General features: G+C 44.7%; 1 protein-coding gene and 1 long non-coding RNA gene across 6 annotated transcripts; one reads left to right on the top strand and one right to left on the bottom strand.

Annotated features, from left to right (window-relative positions):
- Positions 1 to 6,342: 6,342 nt before the first annotated feature.
- On the bottom strand, positions 6,343 to 21,900 carry TRMT10A (tRNA methyltransferase 10A). Of its 5 annotated transcripts, none has more exons than XM_040598965.1 (8): positions 21,532 to 21,900; positions 20,139 to 20,440; positions 18,959 to 19,121; positions 16,988 to 17,059; positions 16,389 to 16,463; positions 15,242 to 15,391; positions 13,919 to 14,024; positions 6,343 to 6,764 (listed from the first exon to the last, which is right to left on the bottom strand). In XM_040598965.1, exons 2-8 carry the CDS (start codon positions 20,411 to 20,413, stop codon positions 6,532 to 6,534), a joined length of 1,074 nt encoding a protein of 357 aa, XP_040454899.1. In that variant the 5' UTR covers positions 20,414 to 20,440; positions 21,532 to 21,900; the 3' UTR covers positions 6,343 to 6,531. The 5 variants fall into 5 exon arrangements, with proteins under 5 accessions (XP_040454899.1, XP_040454913.1, XP_040454907.1 ...); XM_040598979.1 differs by having other exon boundaries at positions 21,737 to 21,900; XM_040598973.1 differs by having other exon boundaries at positions 21,786 to 21,900.
- Positions 6,771 to 15,195, top strand: LOC121090483. The gene is made up of 2 exons (XR_005828578.1): positions 6,771 to 8,301; positions 15,163 to 15,195. It is a non-coding gene; the product is annotated as an uncharacterized LOC121090483 (long non-coding RNA).
- Positions 21,901 to 25,056: the final 3,156 nt, after the last annotated feature.

Here is a 25,056-nt window from a genome sequence, read left to right as displayed (position 1 = left end):
TCTCCAACTGGGAACGCTGGGCAGTAGATGATGCCTGCAGCCTGTGCAGGGGTAGGTGGCGTGGTCTTTAGGAAGAAGGTTGCCAGAAAAAGGACTGCATATCGTGCCAGTGAAGTACAAGCCAACTTGCATAAATATGTTGCAGAAGCTGCTTTATTTGCATTGCTGTGCCAGATTACTCAAGATCTGGAGCGTGGGGCCATGGCCCGAGGTGTAAAGTGGCCTTGGCATGCAGGGAAGCTACAGTACCGCCTCTTTTACTACTTGCTTACACAAGCCCTCAGGTTCAACACACTGTCCCAATACTTGCAAGAAAATGCTTAACTGATACTTGGCCCCATCCTATCCCCTTTTGGGGCAGTTCACTATGAAGAGAGTTTTTCCTTATGTTTATCTATGCATTGTATTCCTTCTTACACAATTAAGATATGGTACATAATTCCCTTATCAGCTTTTTATCTCACCTTGTCCAACTGAACATGTGGCAATAATATTCTGTCTCCAGTGATTTATTAACCTCAGCAGATCGCAGTGAAATGTAGTGACAGAGGCAGAAGAGAAGGAACACATTGGAGTTGTTGATGGCTGGTGAGCTTGCGCACAAACGAAGTTAGGAGCAGTGAACAAAGGCCCGTTCATGCAACTCCAGGTCACCTTTACTTGGGGGCTGTAACTTGGGCAAAGGACATGAAATGTTGACCATGCTCAGCAGCCTGCAGCCATCGCTACGGTTTCTGACTACAGGCACTTGTAGTGGAAGGTGGTTCTTCTTCACTTTCATTTCACAGGCACTACAGCCTGCTTCCCATTTCTGACTCCTGTCAGAGTTGAGCAGCCTTGCATCGCTTGCTTTCCTCAATCAATGCATGAAATTGACTCCAGGTAAAAAGAGCTAGTGGTTTCTGAAATGGCTTTATTTTAATGTAAACAAAACTAATTCTTCTGCACTGAACTTGACCCAATTTAAAAGGAGAATATTAAAATCACAGCTCAACTGACTTAACTGACCAAAGGGATATTCCATACCATATGATATCTGATCAGATACAAAAGCTAAGAGAAAGGAGGAGGAAGAGGGGGCATTCATTATTTAATTTTGTCATTCAGAGCAACCACTATGTGTATTGAAGCCCTGCTTCCCAGGAAGTGGCTGGAAATCGCCTGCTGATGGGAAGTAGAGAATAACATCTTTTGTTTTCCCTTGCTTCCACGTGCATGACCTTTGCTATTGCTTTGTTAAATTTCCTTTATCTTGACTCACAAGTTTTTTTTCCATATTTTTTTCTCCCCTCCCTGTGGAGGAGTGATAGAGCTGTTTGGTGGGCACCTGGTGCCAGCCTAGGTCAACCCACCACAACATTTTACACTATTTGAGGTAAAAATGGAGTAAAAGGGAATGAGCATGAATCAACAATTTTATTATTTACTGGCTTTAGGAGTGTCAGTAGTAGATGCTGTTGTTCCAGCTAACGCAGCCACCTTCTTGGAAGGGAGGCAATTAAGCTATACATTTCAAAAATGGGCCAAAGTTTAGTCAGCTGTAGATTTAGAAGTCATACTGAAGTCCAGCTCTACCTTTCAAAGTAATTAATCACACGAAGAATGTGTGCTTACTCAAAGCTTATTTTAAAATCCCCATGCGGAGTAAATGGATACTGTCCAATAACATGAACCAACAGAAATAACAGTGTGGTGAACCTATGATCTTCAGTGTCATTACCTAATGAGCTGCGTGCTGGATCTACCACATATCCCGAGCAATAAAGAGTTCTGTTTAAACAAAGAAATGCTGCAACTCTTGAAACTTCTCCAACCTTATCCTCCAGCTCTAAGGATTTAGGAATGCCACCTTCAGGATCTATTTTACAAATAGGTAAATGCATTATTAATTCACACAAGTCACCTAAATCTGCCCAGCACACAGCAGAATCTTCCCCTAGAAATTCTGTGACAGCACTTGCACTGAGGTACCACCTTACTGATTCAAATCAGATTAACCTCCAAATGTGTTGTTACAGCCACCTACATCATTGCAAAGTAGGCATCAGCAGCATGACAATACCCATAAAACAATAGATGTTTACATCATCATCCATCTATTGATTTTCAGCTGACTATGCATTTGAATAGTTGACACCTGATCTTTCTCAAAGCTTCCAACGGGAAGGTCCAAGTTATTAAGCAGTTTCAGAAAAGGGACTGATGTCAGTAGGTAAGAATATTTCAAAGGAAAGCCCAATAGTCCCAGGCTGTGCTTCAGGGTATTTTCTTCTTCAGTTCCTTGAATCTGGGGTAAAAAATGTGGGCACAGCCAGTCTCCCAGCTGGCAGTCAGACTGCTGCAAGAGTGCCCTGAGCTGAGGTGCTAACAGGGGTTTTTGGAATAACCAGTCAGTGTAGATCCCCTCAGCCAGCTACACCTCTGTGCAGCATGCCAACTTGCACTGCAAAAAACACTATTGGTGGCCAGCGTCTTGACAGAAGCCCCTAAGATAGGGGTATTCAGGGAAGTTCTTTGCCACTCAAATCATTTAGATGCCCTCCTGCAGAGCAAGTCTAGAATCAAACACAGTTGCTCCATAAGCAAACATAGAATCAATGAGGATATATGACATGTGACTGGAGTCTATGTGGAAACCAAATAAAAGATAAATTTACCCGAATCCAGTAAAAGGACAAGCGCGGGGGGGGGGTGGGGGGGTGGGGTGTGGGGGGGGGGGGAGCAGTACACTAACCTGCAGTAATATAGTGTTTTGGAAATTGCCACAACACAGATCCAGATGAATGCTGCTGGGGTCCCTGACTTCAGAAATCTGGCAGATTTTTTACATCCCACCCATAACCAGGGGTGCTGAGTAACAGCGGGAAGGGAACAAGACAACAGGCTTACTTACAGCACTTTGCTGTGACCTCCTCACTGCATGCTGCTAAAAGAAAGTTTGCCCATTTCAGCCAGAAGGTTTGATTTACTGCCATATCCTCTTAATGCTTCCTGCTTCTGAGACTTTCTTTTCAGATTCATTGAGCCATACCTTCTCTATTGCTTTTCTAATGTTTTCTTAGACAGGTGTAAAGATCTCTGGATGTATTCTGCTGCTCAGCAGCTGCTCAGGATTGCCAAGTACTCTGGAAGTACCCGAAACTTTACAAAGCTCAGTGATGAAAATCAGAGCTTTCCTAAGCAGAGCAATAATGCCTGATGGTAAAACACAGTGATAATATCCTAGAGCTTCTGTGCAGCTCTTCTTTTTAATGTTCTTTCCTCCATCTCCATGGTGGCCAGGAAAAAAGCTGACTTAAACAAGGAAGATTCAAATTACACTTCAGAAAAAAAAATTTCTCTGGGCATGGATAGCAAAAAAGGTTGCTTGGAGATCATCCATCATTTTGAAGGCCTTTAGGAACTGGTTAAACAAACATGCCAGAACCGATCTCCTCTGGGGAAAGCAGGGTGAAGCAGAGAACTTCCCTGCCTGTTTTTCTACAGTGATTTTAACTCTGTACAGCTGAACCTGGAGGTTCAAAGAAGGATCTTTCTTTGAGATATGCCTGAGAGCACTGCATGTAAATAATTATTTCTGTTATCACAAGTGAATGCGTTGCCTTTTCCCATTATAAAACAGTACAATGATTCACTTCTGCTTTCAGAGCAATACCTGAAATATGCTAGTGTGTCCATCTTGCAAATCTCAATAATACAGCCAAGCATGTAGGTAGCAAACAAAGAATAAACATGCTTTCTTAAATAACATGCCACAAGCTAGAACACCAGAGTGCCAACCAGCGCTATAAACTGCGTACAATATGTAAAAGAAGTTTGGCCTCAGCCCATCGGCGGAAGAGCCAGCCTGCCCTGAACAAAGACGCTGCACACGAGGGCCAGCGAGTTCACACAACAAAGACCCATTCTGAGTCAACGTGTGAGCCTCACTTGAGCCACAACATGTGGAGGAGCAACCGGCGTGACTCACAGCTTAGCTGCTCAGGGCAGAACTACTACTACCTCTCCAGGAGCGTCCCCCATCCTCGGATGGTCCACCACATACCAGGTAAGACTTCCTGAGGGACCACACAGAGAGCCAGGACAACTGCCCTGGCACGCACAGAGAGAAATGTGAGCGTAACCACCATTTTGTTCCAAAAGTACCCACTGCTGCCGTTTTCTAAGAGGAGCATTTCTGCAGAGGAAGCTGCTGCCTTCATTTCAATCGACTAAGCAGCCTTACCTGTCCTCAGCAAGCAATAACCTCAGCTTAGCCGCACTAAATTCTTTACAAGGTGCAACTACTACTCTTGCACCAAGACAACAAGTAACTGTTTCTGCTGTAACTACTTTCGGCTTAGTATGTGAACAGAATCAAGGTGCTGAAAATCCTCCACCAGCTACTTCGCAGCACTGCTGCTTTGCCATGTGAAACCCAGTTTGACTGGTATTCCACGAGAAGAACAGCGGCTCCTTACGAAATTCCTTTGAGCCTGGCTAAGAAAGGAGGGTTCCAGTTCTTCATTAAATGCCGCGGCTCTCACTGAAAACCACAAGCCTGTTCTGGAGACAGCCAGACAAACGACACTTTTCTCCTGATTGGCACCGCTCAGGGAGTGGGCTTCTCCCCACCTGCCCACTCTCCAGGTCGTACCTGGAGCATCATTACTGTTGAGGTAGCGGCTGGTCACACCATCCTCCCTAACAGACTGCTTACGGCCCTCTGCCACCTAACCAAGTACGCCAGGTTTACCCAGGGTTTACACACCGTTCCATCAGCCCTGTATCAGGGCCTACAAAGGTCAGGTCCGATACCTCCCTTTTCCATCCTTCCAGCACAGAGTCTCCTTGGAGATCACCTGCCAAGTTAACTGCGCGTGTTTACTGTATGAAAGACTGTATCCTTTGGTTTCTTGCACAGGATTAAACAACACTCTGGTCTGTGCTGTAAGCAGCAGCCTGCCAAGAGGACACCCAGAAGGACGTTCCGATGTTCCCGAAAGGCTTGGGAAGAACTCTACTGTGCCTGAAAAGGTAATGGGAAGAAAAATGGGAAATGGCTCTTTACTGCAGCACACTCTCCCTCACTTCTCAACACTGTAACCTGAATTGATGGTCTCCGATTGCTAAGGAGGACAGCGCAGAACCAAAAAGAGGGATGTGAGCATCCCACATGTAGAACATGAGAGCTTGGAAGGGAAATGGTGTCAAGCAGTACGACAGCTAAACCATAACCATATCGTGTTCAGATCTGTAACGCCACTGTGCTTTGGTAGTGCCGGGGAGAAAACATCATGCTATACACAAGCAAGCCCAGGAGAAAGCCTCCTCCCCTCACACACAAAGCTTCTTTAGATTACTCACTCACTTCTGCATGTGCCCAGCTGTGCTAGAGCCCCCAGCGGAGCAGGCTGGTAAGGCTGAAGGAACGTGTGGCCACCCATCAGGAAACAGAGTTTTATGAATGGCTGGCCAAAGGCCAGTCACACAGAGTGGGCATTACTCAGGTCTGCCTGCCAACTCAGACCACAGAGGCAGAAACTCATTCGCACAAAGCCATGTAAATGGGAACATTTTCCGAGATATGTAATTTCTATACAGCTGCACAAGAGTAGGAGTCTGCCGTCTGCAGTAAATGGGGACGGAGCTTCTAGCAGGAGAGGAGCTGGCAGTGCTTTGCAACTTCCCTGCTGTCTTAGGTGTAAACACTACAAAGTCAGCTGGAAACCAGACAGCAGGGTTAAGTGACCACACACTGACAGGGCTGTGGTAATGACTTGTTGAATGGGCCACACTTGAACTTGACCAAATGCTACTGGGCTGTACTCATGACTGTCTTAATCCCATTCAAATCTCTGTCCTGAGTGTTTCCTACCAGCTGTCCCTCAGCACCACGCTGCAGCAGCTGAGCCTGAAAACCTTAATTACATCGCAGAGGCCTCACAGGATCACTACTGAACAGAACCAAAACTAAAGCAACCACATTAATGTAGTCTTTCAACAGCACGGTTGCATTCCCTCCATGAAGTTTGAAGCTGACACGTCATGGAACAAACGTGGTAAGAGCCAGAAGGGCAATAGCTTGCAAGGATAGTTACAATCAATTGCACCTTCTCACCCATTTCCCTTTCCAAAGCACGCGTGACTGTATTTGCTAGATGTCTGACAACAAAGCTCTCTCAAGGGCACTTCACCCATCCTAGTAATAAAGAAAGAACAAGGTTATGTTCAACGTGTGACTCAAGATAAGCATTAAAGCTGTTTGTGTTATGTTATCCTTGATCCCACCTGCCTGCCTTATTAGAGGCCTGGATTCACTAGCAGGAGAAGCTGAAGCAGATTCTTACAATCACGTCAGGGTGCAGCAGCGGCAGAGTAACTCTCAAGACTGCTCTGTGAGGCAGCGACGTTTCTGTGTCCTCTGATAAAATTAGATGTCCCAGCTTCTGAACTATTGCTTGTCCCTACCCCAAAAAGCTGGGAGTCTCTAGTCTTTACAATGTGTCTGCTGTTACTGAGAAGGTTCGGGTAGTACACTGACTTCAACAGTCACACATCCATGTCAACTATTGCTAAATGCTCCATGAAGTCCTCAGCTTGCAAACTAAGCTGCTTCTGCAAGTACTTCTTTCTATCCTTCTCCCGAGACGTAATCTTATCACTGCAGAGCTGGCCCACTCGAGAAATACGTGAACTCTTTGGAGTGCACAGCAAACGCAGAAGTAAGCAGGAGTTACGCACTGGATCGTGATGACTGAATACGGCCAAGTTTTCAGAGCCTTCTGAAAAACAAAAACAAACACAGAGCACTAAACTCAGCTACCTGTGCAGCCGTTCCAAACAACGTCATGAAGCAGTCAAGAAGTAGAATAAAATGCATTAGAGTATCACTGACTATTACCAGCTCTGTAACTTACTCGCTGTAGTTAAGTAAAGGAACACTTCAATTCTATCTGAGAACGACAGGAAGCCAGAAGAAATGCACTAACAGTGTCCTCCCAAGGAAGTCAGTCATGTCGCACACCTGGATTCTACAATTTACACCAGGGTGACCGACTTCCCCAACCCACACCCACTCTCCTTCTACATGAGAAGACAAGAAAAAATATGTAACAGGTGTTCCCTGCAACAAAGTAAGATGAGATTAAAAATACTGAATCACTCAAATGTCCCCCAATACACATTGCTGGCCCCCTGACTTCTCAACCAGCTGCCCATTGCTGCAGAGGTAGGACGTACTACTTGGGGAGTCCACGACCTTCTTCACAGAGGCGGCCACGGACACTCGGGCATTAAACAAAGACACAGGACACAGCATGTGAAGTACGTGGCGGCACGTATATCAGGACCCAAGCAAAATACAGCACAAGGCCAAGACCGCTCAGCATGCTTTTTCCCAGGCGTGTCGGTCCATGGCCAGCCTACCAGCCTCCGCTTTCATGCTGCAAAAAGACGCCGGTGAGACAGGAGGACTGCCTCCCTGCTCTCTCAGGAGGAGTTGCAGCATCATGGCAAGCGCTGGAGGGGTCACAAATCGCACAAGCACGCTTGCTTTTACAAGCTGTTCTCTCAGAACCTCTCACAAACGTCCAAAGCCAAAGGTTTCAGCGTCTCACATTTGACCTGACGCTGGGGCAATTTTCATGTGCTGCAACTAATTTGGCTGTTTTCAACAGTAACTTCACACTGGACTCACTGCAAGAATGGGCCCTTCGGGGCTTCTTGAACACGTCACTTCACATAGCCGCAACCGGCTGCCTGAAAGCAAATCACCACTTTACTCTCTTAGGATCGTGTCTACAGCTGGTGAATACACTGATGAACAGCCAGGCACCTGAAGCATTTAGAAAAGGGTCAGTGCGCACATCGGTGTGAGTCCAGGCCCGCCAAGAACAGCCTCTTCTAGGTGGCTGCAGAACTGTAGGACGCTGAAAGGCTGAGAACGGCAGCAGCAGGCAGAGGGCTGAGCCCATCGAAACCCCAGTCTACTCTCGCTTGCTGTTCTATCTCGCCAGTGAACACATGCTGAGGACAGCATCCGGGAGAGACGACGCATGACCACAGGCATGAACTTCAGCCTAGTATCACCTGACGAGCTTAGCACAAAGAGAGAGCAAAGGGAAACAGCAGCAATGCCCCACCTCCTGGCTAAGGCGCCAGCGAGAGGACAGGAAGAGCGGGCGACTGAGACAAGCAATGTGTACAAAGAGGCCGCACAGCCGGTCCCCAAGCTGCTGTGATGCTGCCGAGCTGGAAGGCTCCCGGTGCTAAGAGCAACATACTGCAGAGCACCTTTTCCTTCTCTTTCTCCACAGGCAGGTAAGCTTCAGATTTGCAACAGCTTGATCTGAAAATACGTGCATGTGCACGGCGCGGGTGCATTGGCCTAATTTCACTGGCAACGATGCAGGACAGGCTGCGTAATGCCGTAAGAGGCTTTCGGACCCACTCAGAAAGTCTCCAAAGTCCCCAGTTTGTCTGTGCCACCTGCTTGTGCACTCTCAAGCCTGAGGAGATGAGGCACGTGTACAAAACCATCTTAAGGAAACCTTAGAGAGGCTGAAGAGCCTTAGATCAGGTTTAATAGGTGCTATGTGCATTAACGCGCAGAACCTCAGCTGTAACGATGTAGCTCCTTGTAACTGCATTGCTTGACACGTTTACATCAGAGAATCACTGTAATAGATGGTGGGCATACTCACGCTGCACTTCTTGTTACAGAAATAAGAGCAGCAATGCTCTCATGAAAAAGCTGATCTCGTTTCTGGAACAAAAGCAATCACATTTCTGTAAAGCCTAACAAAAAAGCCCACATTACTTGAGCCACTAGCCACCCTTCTAACAGAACAGGCTTTTCTATGGCTATTCAAAAAGAACAGACAGAAACGCACCGACTGTAGAAAGCCACAACCTGTTGGTTGCCGACCCTTTACAGGCCTGCGGCGATCCCACTTCTAGTCTCCGTTTGAAAGCAGTAACAACAGAGGGAGGAATGAAAATGGATACAAGCCAAGCCATGCCTGGGTCAGCCCCCTGATTCCAGCTCAGCTCAGAACAACAGTTACGATGACGTCTTCTTACGCTCTTCAGCTGACCCGCGCAGAAGCTGTACTTGCTCAGAAGCTGCAGTCACCTGGCTAGTCCCTACAGGAGAAAGGGATGGGGCAGGCTCACAAGCCTGAAGCGAAGCCACGCTTCCACGGTCTCTGTTTCCGTCCTTTGCAAGAGCACTTCCGTCAGTTAGAAATGAGTGGAACCAGAACATCCAGCCAAAACTGAGACTATGCCTCTTTTTGTAAAGGAAAAATATTTGACAGAGAAAACAATGCACGCAGGATCATGTCATAAATCAGACCTACTGAAACTCAGTAAGTGACTTGAAAGAGAGAGCTCCTGTCTCCTGGTACTGTTCTGAGGCTCCATGATCAGTTTTGCTAAGAGGACCGAGAAGTAACCAAAAGTGATTTTGACGCCTCAACTCCATGCGCACCATGTGCCAACCAAGGCACGTGATTCGCGCTTGCGCAGACGTCCATCCTGCTCAAGCTGAAGTCTAAAGCATTGGCGTAACCCCACGCTCGTAGCTCATCTACCGACCCCAGCTATCTACACATGGTATACAAGTCCGCGTTGCTCAGCTGATGAAGGCAGTTTGGTTGCCGGTGATTGTCTGTTGAGGAGCTCAGGAAAATTAGAATTTCTGCTTGTTTGTGCCGAGTGTTCATGCACACTTTGCAACGGCACTAGCAGAACAGGTTGTGAGGTCACCATTCACCGCTTTCAAGAAAACTTAGGGCAGAAACAGAGACGGCGGCATCCATTCAAATAGCAACTACTAATGCTCTTGGGTAACGTGCCCAACTTGGTATGTAGAAAAAGTCACATTTAAAAGAATTAAAAAAAAAAAAAAAAAAGGAATGCAATCGCTTCCTTGGGAAACAAAATAAATTCTACATTTGCCATTAGTTTATTTTTTACAAAAATAAGCTATTAATACGGAAGCTTCAGGGTAAAAAACCGCATTTATATTTGCCCTTCATGTCCAGAAACAGCTCTGGGCCAGCTACGGAACTATTGAGCATTGGGACAATCCGGTGTCACAAGGGCAGCAGGTGGTCTTTGGAGCGGAACCACTTCACGTCCAAACTTCATCCCATGGACTACATGTCCCATCTTTCCCATCGTCTCACTGTGAAGCCTAGTCGCTGTCCGAGTCGTCGTCTCCATCTTTTTTTCCAGACAGAGCACGCTTGGACGAATCATCGGCCTCTCCCAATGCAACAGCCCCTTTCCGCTGTGGCAAGACACTGAAGAAGGCATCCTTCCAGTCTTTCTTCTCCAGGTACGCAAGGATGATCTCAAACACTGCAACATCAAGAAAGACCACCAGCTCTTCAACAAGGAGGTAAAAGAACTGCTGATAGCACCACCCCCCACATCCATCCTTACAGAGCTTCTCATGCATTCGCTTGCAGCATCTTCAGGCTAAATCTGGTGAAGCACAAGCAGAAGCGGACAAGGCAAGTCTGCTACAGCCACAGCCTAAATCCAAGCACACTGTGAGCCCCCAGTTACTACCGCAGCGCTTTCCTGCAGCGGCTCCACTTTGAATTAATTGCTCTCAGGGACAGAGAGGAACAGCACCCCACTACTTCAGCTCTCCCCACTGCCCTCTATACAGGCACTAATGCTTTCCCACATTTGTTTGACAGGAATATTGCTGTGGATGCACCTTGACAAGGACTTGGTCCCCTCCCTAACATAAGCGCAGCCCAAAGTCTTCCTGAAACCTGCCGTCATTGTCTTCCTCTTACTTTTCCACCTGCGCTTGTGGCAAAAATCCTTATTAGTCTCCAACTCCATGACCCCTTCTTGCCGTTTCTAGTATGCTGACTCTAACAGCCATCTCCTCCTCCTCCTCCTCCTCCTGTTTCAGCTCCTAAAACTTTCCCTAAGTGACAATAACCCCAGACAGCATTACATACAAACCTCACTGGCAGATTCTTGCCCAGAACAACGCCAGGCTATCCAAAAAACCTCTCAACACAGACTGTGGCTCGGCAGCAGCAGGCAAGGCTGGAGGAGGCCCTCTGGCTGGCGAGTAAGCCAGACCTGGATGACAAATGTGGGACAGAGGGGTGGCTCGTCTGGCTTGGGGCTACAGGAATAGTGCTGACACCACCGGAGAATGCTGACTTCAAAGAACGCGCCCAGCACAAGAAGCCTCAGTGCCGAGCGACAGCATACGAGAAAGGTTCAAAGGAGCCCCGGAGGGAAAAAAAGCTTGACAGAGAATTAGGCAGGCATTCAGAAACGGGGGAGCAGCATGGATCTCATACTCGCCGAGAGCCAAGTTACAGAAAACTGTCACATTTACTAGAGGTTTCCTGCACCCAGGCTGACGGGACAGCCAGCTGCTCCCTGGGACGCTGATACTGAAGAGCTGGCCATTTCACTAAGCAGGCTATTCACCTGAAATGTACTGTGAAGGCATGAGCTCTCAAAGGACTGTATCACTATCGCTGTTACTGCAGAAAGCACCTGTGGCAAAAATGCCGGCTGAAGAGACAAGAGGAGTGTAAGGAGCACGTTTCTTCTCCCTTGCCTTGGAACTTCCTTCATCTGCATAGTGAAAACGGAACTGATGGAAACAGAGTGGCTTCCACAGGAGAACAGAGGCTCCTTGGATGGGCTGCGATAGCAGCAACAGTCTTGTGCAAGGACACAAGGCGGCAGTGGGAACAGCCGGCAGCCTCCACTGCAGGCTGGAATGAAGCAACACCGTCTTGTAGCGTACGTTAAAAAGCATTAGCCTTGGCATACAAACCTGAACAGAAGGAAACACACTCTCCCAGCTACACCTGCAGCTGTGCTTTGCAACACAGTGTTTTACATGGATCTCAGATCATCCAAGTTTGATAGTTCCAGGACGAGTCAAGGAAAAAAGAAAAGTCTCCTCTTACACCGTGTCAGTTTCCTGGCATCAAGTATTTCACACATACCCGTCTCCCTCATGCCTTTTTAACATGGCAATGCAGGCACTGAACTGCCTGTGCAAATGCATGGAGAGTCAATCCCAAGAGAGGAGGATTCTAAGTAAATAAGCAAAAAGCAACAAGCAAGTTGCCCTGTTACTGACGCCGCCAGTCTCCCACCACCAGATGGCCGGTTTCATTAAGGCGCTTCAAAGCCTGACAAGGCTGCTCGGAAGGACTTTCTCCTTCTACAGGACTTCCCAAATTCACACCTGTCACAAGAAGCTCCCCAGGGACAGGGCAGGCCCTGCAGTCTCCTCTGCTGAGCCCCGTACCCTCCTCGGCTTGCTTCCACTGCTGCACCGAGGCCAGAGTTACCAAATCAAAAGAGAAAGGGCGAGCAATGGTGCAGTTACACTAAGCAGCGCGGTGGATGTACTCACAGCAAAACACAAAAACCTCAGTGCAAATGTCCTTCTCCTCACCTACACAAAATTTAGAACATGAGACTGGAGAGGCAGCTTGATTCTCTCCACCTTACTCATGCCTTACTGCCCTGAAAGCTGTCTTTCAGGCTCAGCTTGTAAGCTAACAGGGTTACAATATACAACAGCCTTTGGGACAGCTAGTAAGGCACCTCTGCTTTTGGTGGTGGTGGGGTTGTGTTTCTTTCCTGCCCAGAAACCTTAAGCAAAACACTGCTCTAGTATAATCCTTGCCTTACAAAGTGTCTCTGCACTAAGAGCCTTTCAGCCGTGATTTGAAAATGTTTGAGAAGGGCAAGGGAAGACAAGCTCACACAAAATGAAAGCTCGCCATATAAAGTGCAGTGAAATCAAATGCCTAAATACCTGGCACCAGAAAAATGCACAAGACCATAAAGCAGATAAATGAAAGCATCAATCTAAGTAACCCAGTATATCCAGCCCTTAAACATGTAGAAGAAAGCCTTCAGAAATATTGACACTAGAGGTCAGTATAAGATTATTGCAGGAAAACTCCAGCACAAAGCTATAGCTGGGATAACTTTGGATTAGTAACTCATAAAGTCCTATTATTGCCTACATAAAGCTACGGCTGAAGATCAAGTTTTAGAAACGTAAAATCTTAACAAAGACATGGATTCCGATGATACTACTATATTCTCCTCCACATTTAAACAATCTTTACTAGCATGCAAATACGTACCTCATCAACCAATGGCATTTTAAGAAAATTAAGTTATCAACAAGCAATGTGTTACAGAATTGAATAAACTTAAAATAAACTAAGGTAAGATAAAAGAATGTGAGGTGGGGCAAAACAGACTTGGACACCATGTCAAAAACTTCCACAAAGGTCTGAGTAGGCTCTATTTTGCCTGCACTTTTGTTTAATGACAGGGAAAGGTAATCTAATAGTGGAACTGAAAGTTTAAACAGAGTAGGATTCAAGACTTGGGTGAGCAATTGTATACTTCAATCAGAACCAAGAAAGCAGGTGCAGATACAGCTATGAAAACTCAGTCGGTGGAGTACTGCTGATAACAAATGAGGCGAGCCTACAGGTACCTAAGGAGTTACTGCTGAACAAAACTGTCCAAAGAGGTGAAAGCATTACAAATGTTTATCCTTCCCTGGGATAAAATACATGGGAAGTTTCAGCATTTTACTCACTTATACATTAAGCCTGGAAACAAGGCCAGGATGGTATGACTGTCAAAATTACTCATGGGACGTGTCAACACAACAGGAGGTGCACTTTTAAGGGGCTAAGACGCCATCCTTTACATTTAATTGTGTCTAAAACAGTTAAAGGCCAGGTCAATTACTGTATCCCAAAGGCAACTAGATTCAAGTCCTATCAACATCACCAAATAAGAGGTAGGCATCTACAGCACAGTGCACATGTTGAAGGTTCAAATTCTGAATATCACAAGTATATTCTAGAATAAAGTCATAATTTTGTGATTTAAAACTTACCATGATTGACAGCTAACACTTTCCGACTGTTCATCTTGACAAAATTCCCAAGCGGGAGCTGCGCGTGACCAATTCCCTGCTCTACAGCTTTTCTGTAAGTAATTCCCTGTGGGAAAGACACCAAAACAACTGGAATGAGAGTCACCGTTTCAGAGCAGCCCATACAGTTTCCTACAATTACATTTTCTGGCAAGAGTTTTGCCCACAATCTTCCTTTAGGAGATGATTACAAAAGAGAAACTTACCCTGATTACACAGTACCTGCTTCAAGGGCTACCTCTGTAAAACTTGATACTTTGCATATATGACACATTGCGAGTACTGTCAAAAGGATCATAAATAAAACTCGTGCATGCAGCCACAGTTCTAGAAAGTGTCAGCCACAGCCTGCTTTAAAGGTGATCTTACAAAGTTACTCAGATCACAGTAACCAGGTATTTTTCCAGAGGAAGAATAAAGGATAAAGAAATGTTGTTTGCTTTTTTAAACCTGGCAACTCCCGTGTCCAAGATGGGAAAAAAAGACCTCTTAACACTGTGCAAACACTTTATACCATAATGACTATACCAAGGATCTGCTTTAGCTCCCTCCTAACTTTCAGCTGTGGACTAGCTGCTGAGGTACCACTTCGTAAGGTTTAGGACCCATCCCTTTTTGGGGGGATCATTGAAAATATCAGCATCACATTGCAATATTAAACATGTCACCAGAAACTACATAAAAGTATCTTCGAAGAAAAAGCAGTAACAGTGCTTTAATTTCCTGGCTGCAGTCTTTGTGACATTCCAGGTCCACACAGCATGATCCCACATACAGGTATGGAACCAGATGCCAAAAGGTATGTCTGTTACTTAGCCAAGTTCTCCTGACAAGCAAACGCATTAAACTGAGACATCCAGGATTCAAGCACTGTTCTTCATCTGTATTTGGGCACATGTACATACAAGCGCACGCACATGCACAGACACACAAGTACATGAACAGAAACCAAACCCTTTTGTCTGAAAATATAACCCTCAGTAAGCTGAGCAGTGTTAGTAATTCCATTCCTAAATTTAAAATTAAAAAGTAAAATCCTAAAAAGCTCGGCATGGCTGTACTTTGGAACACAACCTATTGCTAGCAAGTTTTACTTTATAGCTACCAGAACTACCAAGTCTTTTTCCCCATTTCTTCAAAACTTTTTTGAATTAAGTCTTTTTTGAATAATTTTTCTTGTTATTTATTTTTGTTAGCTCACACAGGAACAGCATTAATGTCAAATAAGGTGCAAGGGGGAAAAAAAAAAAAAGGCTCTGTAAGGAAACGGACCCCACAGTTTACCTTGTGGTGATTGTGATCCACCAGTCCTCCAATCACATAGGCTTTCTTCTCATCGAGCTCACTGAGAACATCTGGGGAATCTGAGGTAAGATATACTAGGTCTTCTTTCTTTATTAGCTCACTGTAGTGCTCTGTTCTGATTTGGATATCCTGAAAAAAAGGTAGTTGAAAGAAGTTACATTCAATTATTTCTTATTAATTGCTGGGCAAGATTTACAGACCCAAGATGGAACCAGCAAAAATAAATCCAATAGTATGTAGTCATTCCGCACCCCTCATTCATGTTTAAGTACATAGCCATAGCACAGTGCAGATTGATTTCTGCATAAGTAACTCACAGTTCCTACAGCACTGACTTGTAAAAATCACCAGAAAATTTTCTGAAACCCCAAAAGAACTTTACAAATCCTTAAGCTCTTGTGATTCCTTTCAAATGTTAACATTTCTCCTAGGGATCCAAACAATTTTCAAGTCCACCTTCCTAAAAAAAAGTCAAACCAGAAGTAAATGCTTAATTAACATGACTTCATTGATAAGAGAGGTTTATGCTATGCTTCTGCAAAGCAGCTATCGCAGAAGACATGCTAAAAGTAAAACTTTTTCTTTACACAGAGTGCTCTTCATCTAAGTTGCTGGAATACTGGTTTAACAGGAAGTCGCAAAGAAAGCCAACGTGAGTTTGACCATAAGACAATCCACTTCTCTAAAGACCACTTTAGTGTTGAGAGGCAACATGACTGAAGTGAAGGTGCACACAAGAGAATCACATCATGACTTCAGAGCCTTATTTTTTGCCAAGAAAAAAACCCCCATTGTTAAGACAGATGACTGTCAGAACTGCCGAAATCAAGCAGTCTTGCTTGGTCTATCAGAGAATGGAAACTGTTTAATAACACCGGTAAAAATAGATGTGTGCAGAGTTTTTCAAGCAAAAATCAAATCTATATTCAACACAAGCAGTCTTTGGCTTATTTAAGTTAAAGTAGTTAAAAACACAAAGACCCACACCGTTTCTAACATGCTACTGATCTGACGTCATAGAAAAACCCACATGGAAAAAGCACAGGTCCCTCACAACTAACAACCTAGTTAGCAACTATAATCGGGACGACTTTTTCTCTTTTTACAGAAATAGTCAATTATTCACCTTCCAGTTCACCCATCCTTTGTCGTTTTCATTCATGTTGCACTTCAACTGTCCCCCGTGGCTGGTCAAATAAAACTTCGAAAAGAACAAACAAGAGGTACAAAATACTGAAATGTTAACATGTCAGTCTGTTTCCTCTCTGTACAACACACTTTCTACCCTTAACTATTTGCTGGGTTTAGTTTTGGGGTTTTTTTTGCTGGTATTTGCTAGTTCTAGTTGCTAGTATTAAAACCAATAATTCTTTAGATGAAGTGGTACTAAGACCATATTCATACATATTTAAAAGACAAATATGCACTTACAGTCCCTTTTTTTTTTCCCATCTGTCGAAGATAATACTGGGCATCACAGTATCTTAGCGGCATGCCAGTATTTGGCACTCTTCATCTGCATGCACTCACTTTTTTTCATATATATGGAGAATTTTGTAACATGTGGCTTGAAAATTAACCTACTACAATAGAAATAATCCTCTCACTAAAAGAGGCAGATTAAACTTTTTTTCTACTACAGTTCTCACCACTTAAGCCACAGCTACCTTTCTCATATGCTTGATACATGGCAATACAGTCAGTGCTCAGTTTGTTTAAACATACCTGCACAGGATGGAATGCTTTGCGGTTTTCTGCATAACATCTCTGAATTTGCTTGTGAAGCTTCTTAACATCCTGTATACAACACAATTTGTTTTTACATAGTCCTTCAGACAGAGCACCACAAAATGCTTTACCATGAGCCAGTCAGAAGCTAAAGAGAGGAAAAAGGAAGCTTTTAACTGGCAAAAGCGATACTGATAGTGTGGACATCAAACCCTGAGAAAAAAACAGCCATTGTGAAGGGACTACGCTGACAAGGAAACACATCTTCCACAAAAGTGTGTTTAGAGACACCTCTACATGTGTGCTTGATTTGCATTATTCTAGGAAATAAACAAAACAAAAAAAATCACTGGAATTTAATCATATGTAATAACATACTCAAAATTATCTGAGGAATCAAGCAGATTTATCGTTGTGACAACACCCATGAAATACATGAGAAAACCCTGAGAACATAACAGTTCATATTTCAGAAAACTGCGTTTGCTTAATTAACATGAAGAAGCCCTAAATAATACAAATAATTTAGTAGCTGGCTCTAGCATTTTGACCTGAAAAATTGGAAACAGGTAACCAGTACTACTTAAAAGGCAACAGACTTACTTTTCAGCTAGTTACGGTTTTTGTATGATATATTACATAGTTTTATTCTCAGTGCCCCCAAAATAGCCGTTTGTAAGTATAACTGATTCCCATTTTAAAATGAAATATCATTATATTGCTTTGATTCACGTAGTACTTTGAGAATGTTTTGTTATCTCTGTAAACTAGACTTTATCATTAGTATTGTAATGCAAGTTTTTACAGACACTAGAAAAGCATTTAATTCATCCCATTGCCAAAGGCCACAGCCACCTTCGCTTACAATGCTTCAGCCTTGCCAAACATGTGCACAAGTGCCAGTTTTTAGATCATACTTAACAGGGGCTCTGCCTGCCTGACCAAGGAGGGAAATGTGTTTCACGAAGGACAAAGCTCAGCAAGAAACGCCCAGTCAGCATCTCCAAAACTATCAAGGGGGTTCTCTGGTCTCTCCTGGAGCGCTGCTGAAGGGTTCCTCAGGGAACCAGGTTCCAAAATGCCATCTGGAGCTTCCCAAAAATTCTGCAGTCAGGCAGCAAAAGCCTCCGCTAGTGCTATACAAGCCCTGCATTACACTCAACAAGTAGCCAGACTGGCTTTGCAAAAGCTTGAATTCAAGCAGTCCTGCAGAACAGCAAAGTCCCTGGCAGCAGCAGGGCTCAGGATAACAGGGAGAGGAGAGGTCTGCCTCAGAAACCAAAGGCTGTACTCTTAGAGGAGGCTGCAGATTAACATACTTTCCTAGTAGAGTTAAAGCTTTTTGATCTGAAAACACCACACCAAGTGCCTTGTTCAGTGGCTGAATATATCATGCTGAACTTTCTTATATTTACCTACCCTGTGATCATCTCACCCATCCTTTCATCCACTCTAAAATTTTAGGTATGAGCAGAATAGCGTCCTCCTGTCCCAACTGCTTCTCATGTGACTGAGAAGAAAAGCTCAGTATCATCATAATGCTCAAAATTCTCATTTCCATAGATACTTACTAACACGGCTGGGAACCTCACATCTACTTTGAAAGAGAAAGTAACTGGATGTGGCATTTGCAGCCCCTCTAGCAAAACTATTTTGAGGCAGAATTGCATCTAACTTCATGGTGAACACACGGCACAAACTGTTTCCATATTCCTGGTTTTGGAATCAAATCAACTTACTGCATCTCCATGAAGGCAAACAAAATCTTTGGCAAGCTTAAATAAAGGTAACATTCCAAACCCTAAAAAATTCAGCTACTGACATAAGCAGGTCTGGGAGTCATCACAATCTGAAACATACTAACTGTCCTCTCCAAGTTGCTCTCCAGTTTCTGTGCTCTGACATTGCATCAATACTGTCACCAGAGATTCTTTCAACATGTATATGTGATGGGTAAGTTTCTTTTACCTTCAGCACCATCAGATCGTCAAAGCTACAGTCCACAATGAGGCGAAGTGTACTAGGAACAACTTCCCTTCGCATACGCTTTCTGACATTCCCTTCATTATTGGAGTCCAATTTTGACTGACGTTCTAGTTTTCTCTTCTGGCGTTTTTCTTTTCGTTTCTGCCTAAATAAACAAACAAATCTTCAAAAAACAGTGCCAAATCTGCTGAGGTATGTGTTGTGCACATAAATGCATACTTTTATATCAAGGTGGTTGTCCCCTGACTGTGGTAGTTTAAACTTATCCTGTTGCTTGCATTTGTGTTAGGCTGATACCAGCATGAAACACACACTCCATCTTTCTGAGGTTCTCTATGTACCTCCAAAGACAGGCATCTAACACAAATTTAATGAAGTCAGTAGTGGAAGTCATGGATTTAAGGATGCTCTGAGTCAGGTCTCATAATAGAAACAATCAAAAAGATTGTCAAAATTGCAGTATCAGGGTCAGAATGCGGGAGGCAATTTACCTCCCCTTCCCCTGAACAGTTTTTCAAAAGGCTTCCGAAGCAATTGTTTCTTCCTCCTGCTCCCCCAGTGCGAGCAGGCAGTTAGTCGGGAGATCACATTCTGGAGACAGCTACTTTAACAACCACTGCCTCAGGAAGTCACTTCACATTCAGCACATCAAGGATAAACTACGATCAGCCCACTTGCAGATGCATACGCACTCTCTCAGCAGAAAAAAACAGAAGCTCATCATCTTCCAAAACTATGTTAACAAATCATAAATCAACATAACTTATAGCACAGCATTTCATGTGTCAAAAGAAATTTTTTTATTCACAGTCTTTGTAAGATTCACCAAGTACCAGCACCATGGAAAGGGCACAGCCCATTCAGAAAGGCACAAGGCCACATGCTATTTCTCCCTTCTGACAAACCAAAACCACGCAAGTTTGAACCTCTCCTGATAGCCTCAGCAAGCTGAGAAACACTTCCAGTATGAAGAGGGGATGCTTACCTTTATACCTTCTTCATATGCAGGTGGAGTAGCCTGCTTTAAACCTGGCAACGGGAGAAAACTGGTTCAACTGCCTTGACTTGCTAAAGCAACCTACACAGAAATTCTGCTGACACATGGTTACTATTGGCACTAAACACTAAAAATGCCCTTGGAAAGCTATTTTGCAAACCATACCTCCGTAGATCTTTCTGTTCTTCCCACTGTTTCTGTTTCAGAAGCTTCTTCCTTTGCCTCTTGGACACGGGCTCAAGGCATTCTTCCTTGTCTGAGCCTGCCTCCTGTTTCCCTACTGGGCTGTCACTTGACTTCACCTCTCCTTCCACATCAGGGCCTTCAGGGGACATGGCATTTTCCATTGGCACCTCTGGCCTTCCTGTTGGCATTTCTGATGACATGAGCTTTTGGCCACGTTCACCAACTTGTTTCTTAACACGTGATAAATATTTCATGAAAAGCAAACTTTTCCCTCACCAATTCTGTAAGACAAAACAATAGTATGAGTGTTATTAACAAGTTCGGATAGAGTAAGTATCACTCTGCACCTACCATAAACCTGAATAAAGAAACAATAATGAATAAGAGATAGCATTTTTTTGTCTAAAGCTAGGTTAGTGTCTCTGCAAACAGTAACACATAAAATACTGCAGAGATAATAACCTGTGTTCAGTTCATGTCTAAAACTCTGCCTGCTACATCCACAGCTATTCCAGAGTTTGCAATTAAAAATTTTGTGAAAACACAACTGCGTAGAAGTCAGGAATCATACTGGCTTAAATGTAAAACAAAAAGCATAAGCAGTACTATTGTGTGTACAGAAACTATTTTCAAACAGAAAAAATCAGAGGTATCTTTCAATATAACTATGGCAGCATGTTAGAGAAATATAATTTTGAAGAGACTAAAGCCTGGGGGGGAGGAGGGGGGTTGTGTGTCTGTGAACTAGCTGTACCCCTCCAAAAACTAATTTTTATTTCTTCTGAGAACGAGAAACATTGGCCATCTGTCAGGGGACAAAACACAGGAAATAAGGGAATGAACAACCTAAACTGTTACTCAGCAAAACACTCTCCGTTCGAATCAAATACAATTATACCATCTCCTTTCCAATAGCAAGTATTGTTTTTTCATACTAATGTGCCCCTATACTCAACGGTGGCACAGTTTTTCCAAAGATAACTACTTCACTGGAGAACACTGCATCTACAGAGCCAACATGCAGAAACAATGCCCTGGCTTCTTCAGTAACAGAAGAGCCAGAAAACTCAGAGCAGCAGAAAACCGTAAGGTTTGGCTAACACACCCCGATGTCCCAGTACGGGGGTGCTAAGACAGAAGGTCGAGGGAGTAGAGACGACTGTGGGTGCCAAACACCATGGCCTCGCGTGGCATGAGTCTGCCGCCACCACCACAGCACGCACACCTCGCAGATACTGAGTTCTATACATACATCTGTGTACATATATATAGATACGTATCCACACATACAACTATATATACGCGTATCTATGTATACACACATTATATACGTAGAAACACACACATTATTTCTGCTCACGCGCCAAAGTACCTCATAACTCCACAGGACCAACCTCCCCCGCCCACAGGAGCCCGCGAGGGCCGTGATCCCCCCACAGGGGGCAGCTCCAGTCGGGCGTGGCCAGGGGGGTCACACTCCCCAGGCCCTTGGGAGGCCGCCATTTTCTCCTCCTGCCATCTGAGGAAAGCCAAAGCCAAAGCCGAGCCCGAGCCCCAGCTCCCCGCTCCCCCCTCACCGCCTCAAGGGGTAACGGACGCGGCGGGAGAGCCCGGGCAGCAACGTACTCGCGAGCCGCCCCACGCGCAGGGCCGCGGGCAGGGGGGGGGCCGCGGAGGCGAGGAGGCGGCGCAGAAACCCCCACCCCGCGCGCGCACCTCCCCGCCGGCCACGACTGCAAGTCCCGGCGAGCAACGGGCGGCGGTCACGCGGCGCTGAGGGGGCGGGCTCCCCGCTCCGCCCCGAGCGGCTGTTGGCTGCGGCGGGGAGGGAGGGCTGCGCTCGCTCCGGTCCCGCCGGGCGCGGCCGGGGGGGAGCTACGCTGATGGCTCTGCCCGGAGTCGGCTCTGGTTTCACCTGGAACGGTTTGCCGCCGAACTAAAAAAAAAAAAAAAAAAAAAAAAATATATATATATATATATATTTTTTTTTTTTTTTTTTAAAAAAAGCAACAAGCATAACAAATGCGTTTGAAGATCAGCCTCGGTTTGGGTGGGTTTTTCGTTTGGTGTCAATGCTTGTAACAGACACTGGCAAGCCGAGGCTGTTGGTGGCTGCCGCCGCCTCTGCCAGGGCGGTAGTGAGTGGGGGTGGATGCGGCCGTGGCCAGGCTTCAAGGCCTGCCCTTGCAGGCAGGTGCGCAGAGGAGCAATTGCTTTGAAATTAGTAGGAGTACGTGCTGGCAGTCCCAACAGGTGTGCCAGTGCCCCTCTGAGAAAGCTGTGTTTCCCCCACCTTACGGCTGTGGTGACTCCACGGGATTAAGAGCAGTGAAAAGTAAGAAAACCTTATTTTTATCTGATGGTTTTGATGACACTACTGAGTTCACGCAGGGGCCAGTGAAGTATTTTTAAGCGGTGACATTCCTGAGAGCAGACTTCTAGCTCCAGAGGTCCCTCAGCAGAGCTGTGTTCCCTGCTCCCTTCATGCTTTGTATTTTTAAAGGCTACTGCCAATTAGCTTTTTGAACTCTAGTGTCAGTACTCAATGAAGGGTGACATTCTTTTGCCTCCATATAACTTCATGAAAGAATGCTGCCCTGGTACAGGAGTCAGTTCTGGAGACTGGGTGTATATTTTATGAGGAAAAATGTATTTTGGGCAGCCTAAATATATGGATATCTTCACCCCTGGTTAATGAGGCACACAAAGTTAGCAAACATACGAGTGCATGCTACCATAATACCCTTTTCATCTGCATCCATGTTTATCTCAAGTTTCACTGATTCCATATATACACACCCTTTCAGTTTTAGTGCTGGTTTCAGGTTTGCTATGGCTATGTTAAAGTCACAAAACTGTGTGGTGTCACTATAGTAAGACGCTGACCTACAACTGCTGTTGGTATTTAATATTTATTTTAATTTGTGATTCCTATTCCCTGCATTACTTTAAAAATAGCTAGATTTGCATTTGCTTTTGCTAGCATCTATTTAAAACCTCACTTATGTTACTATTAATATCTAGCTTTGCAACACCAGCGTCGCACAAGTCCAAGTGAAGTCCCTGTGAAGAATCCTTCATTTTCTTTTGGTCATTAAAAGGCTGCAGATCAGTTACCAATAGAAGCCTACTTGCTTGCTTGCTTTTTAAAAAAAGCAGAAAGCATTAAAAAATTCACATAATACTCAGATGTGCTTTTTCTTAGAATGAAGAAACTTATGCATTTTGATTTACAAATCTGTTTTTCTCACATTGTACTTTCCAAAGCAGCAGTATTGCTTGTCCAGACTCCTATGTCCTCAGACACTGATAGAGGGTAATGCAGTGTTTTCTGAAGTCTGCCAAGTGCCAAGTGGTGACAAAGCAAAATGAAGATCTGAGGAGTTGCAAATATTGAGAAAGAACTGTCTGACTGAATTGCATCGTTCTGATAGAGCCATACCATGACTTTTCAAGATGCTCCTTCAAATGGCGAGCTCTCCCCAGCAGCAGAACAAACTGAGCACACCATTGTTTAAAACTGTGTATTGAAGCATTTTGTACAAACAGCACTACAAGTCAAGAGACAGAGTATGGAGAGAAGAAAAAAGATACTCGGTGGAGTCTCAGGTGTGGACGCGGACATCATTCTCCGTGGGCCAGGTCTGACTGCGGCACTCCTGAGGTGAGGCTTAGGATACGAGTGGCACAGACAAATCACATTTAGCCAGTGGCTTGGTTGGGCATCTCCCTCCCCCTGTCCCCTGTGGCAGAAATGGGGTGTCTTATTCACCGAAACAGTGGGAGCTGGGGCACATGGGCACCAGTTGAAGACCAAAGATGGACTTGGGTGCGCAGAGCTGTGAGTTTAAAATTAAGATCTTCACACTATTGCTTGAGAAGAAAAAAACATTCTGTTGACCTCAGAAGATGTGAGGAAATCTCATTAGTTTTATTAGGTTGTATAAAGATATCAGCCTTATAGTTTGGACTCTGGAAAATGTGCAGCAACATTAATACTTTGACCCCAGTACATATGCCAGCATGGCGTGAAACGTACATTAGGGGCTGATCATGCAACCTCTGTGTGTAATGGACTTTGGTGGGCACATCGCTAATTTCATAACGGCTGATTTATTCCTGCCATAACTGAGGAGAGACTCAGATCTCCTATTTTTAAAATATTTCAAGAATACACCAAGCATGCATTATGGGTATGTATATAGGTGTATACATATATACGCACATGGAAATGTCTGTACACCATTTCTCTACATGATGGTTACATCCTTAGTTCTGTAATTAGCACTGCTACAGTGGTGTCCAAAGAGATACGCTGATACACCTCAGCAGGGGATCTGGCCTCTGATATTCTACTGTCTGAGAGAGGCCCCTTTTTTTAATAACTTTATTTCAAGGAAGAAATAAATTTTCTGTCCCAGGAGCATAAGAAGAGGACAGTTGCTCTTCTCCAGATTTCAGACCAACATCAACTCCTCCTTGTGAGTGAAGTGTGAATGTTGCATGTCCAAAGCAGGATCCATACTACTGGCTCCCTAGCCAGAGTTTGTTTTGCACACAGATAGTGTCCTTTTTCTTTTTTTTTCTTTTTTTTTTTTTTTTTTCAAAAAAACACAGAAAGCCTGACAAACTCCATGTTAACCAAATGCAGCAAAAGGATCAGCTGGAGTTCTCTGTCATGAGCATGGCAAAGCCTGCACAGGGGAAGCAGCATAAATAACCACAAACTGGGGAGAAGCAGTAGCAGTCCCCAGGGTTTCCTACTAATTTTCTCCCTCCCACGTGCATGCACATGCACACACAACACATGCACACAAAGAGCTCCCAGTGGGACTTCCACAAGGTGCAGAGAGATGAGTGTGAGTGAGGAGCATTGGCATGGACCTGCTGTTCCCCA

This window comes from Falco naumanni, chromosome 1 (genome assembly GCF_017639655.2).
Source record: "Falco naumanni isolate bFalNau1 chromosome 1, bFalNau1.pat, whole genome shotgun sequence".
Taxonomy (NCBI): Eukaryota; Metazoa; Chordata; class Aves; order Falconiformes; family Falconidae; genus Falco; species Falco naumanni.
This window is presented reverse-complemented; position numbering and strand designations above follow the sequence as displayed.

Bases quoted from the DNA above. Each gene is read 5' to 3' on its own strand.
- TRMT10A (XM_040598965.1), bottom strand. From the start codon at position 20,413: ATGAAATATTTATCACGTGTTAAGAAACAAGTTGGTGAACGTGGCCAA. The intron at 19,122-20,138 runs GTATGGTTTGCA...TTGTTTATTTAG, and splicing joins GAACAGAAAGATCTACGGAG to GCAGAAACGAAAAGAAAAAC. The intron at 15,392-16,388 runs GTGAATAATTGA...CCTTTTTTTCAG, and splicing joins AAGGATGGGTGAACTGGAAG to GATATCCAAATCAGAACAGA.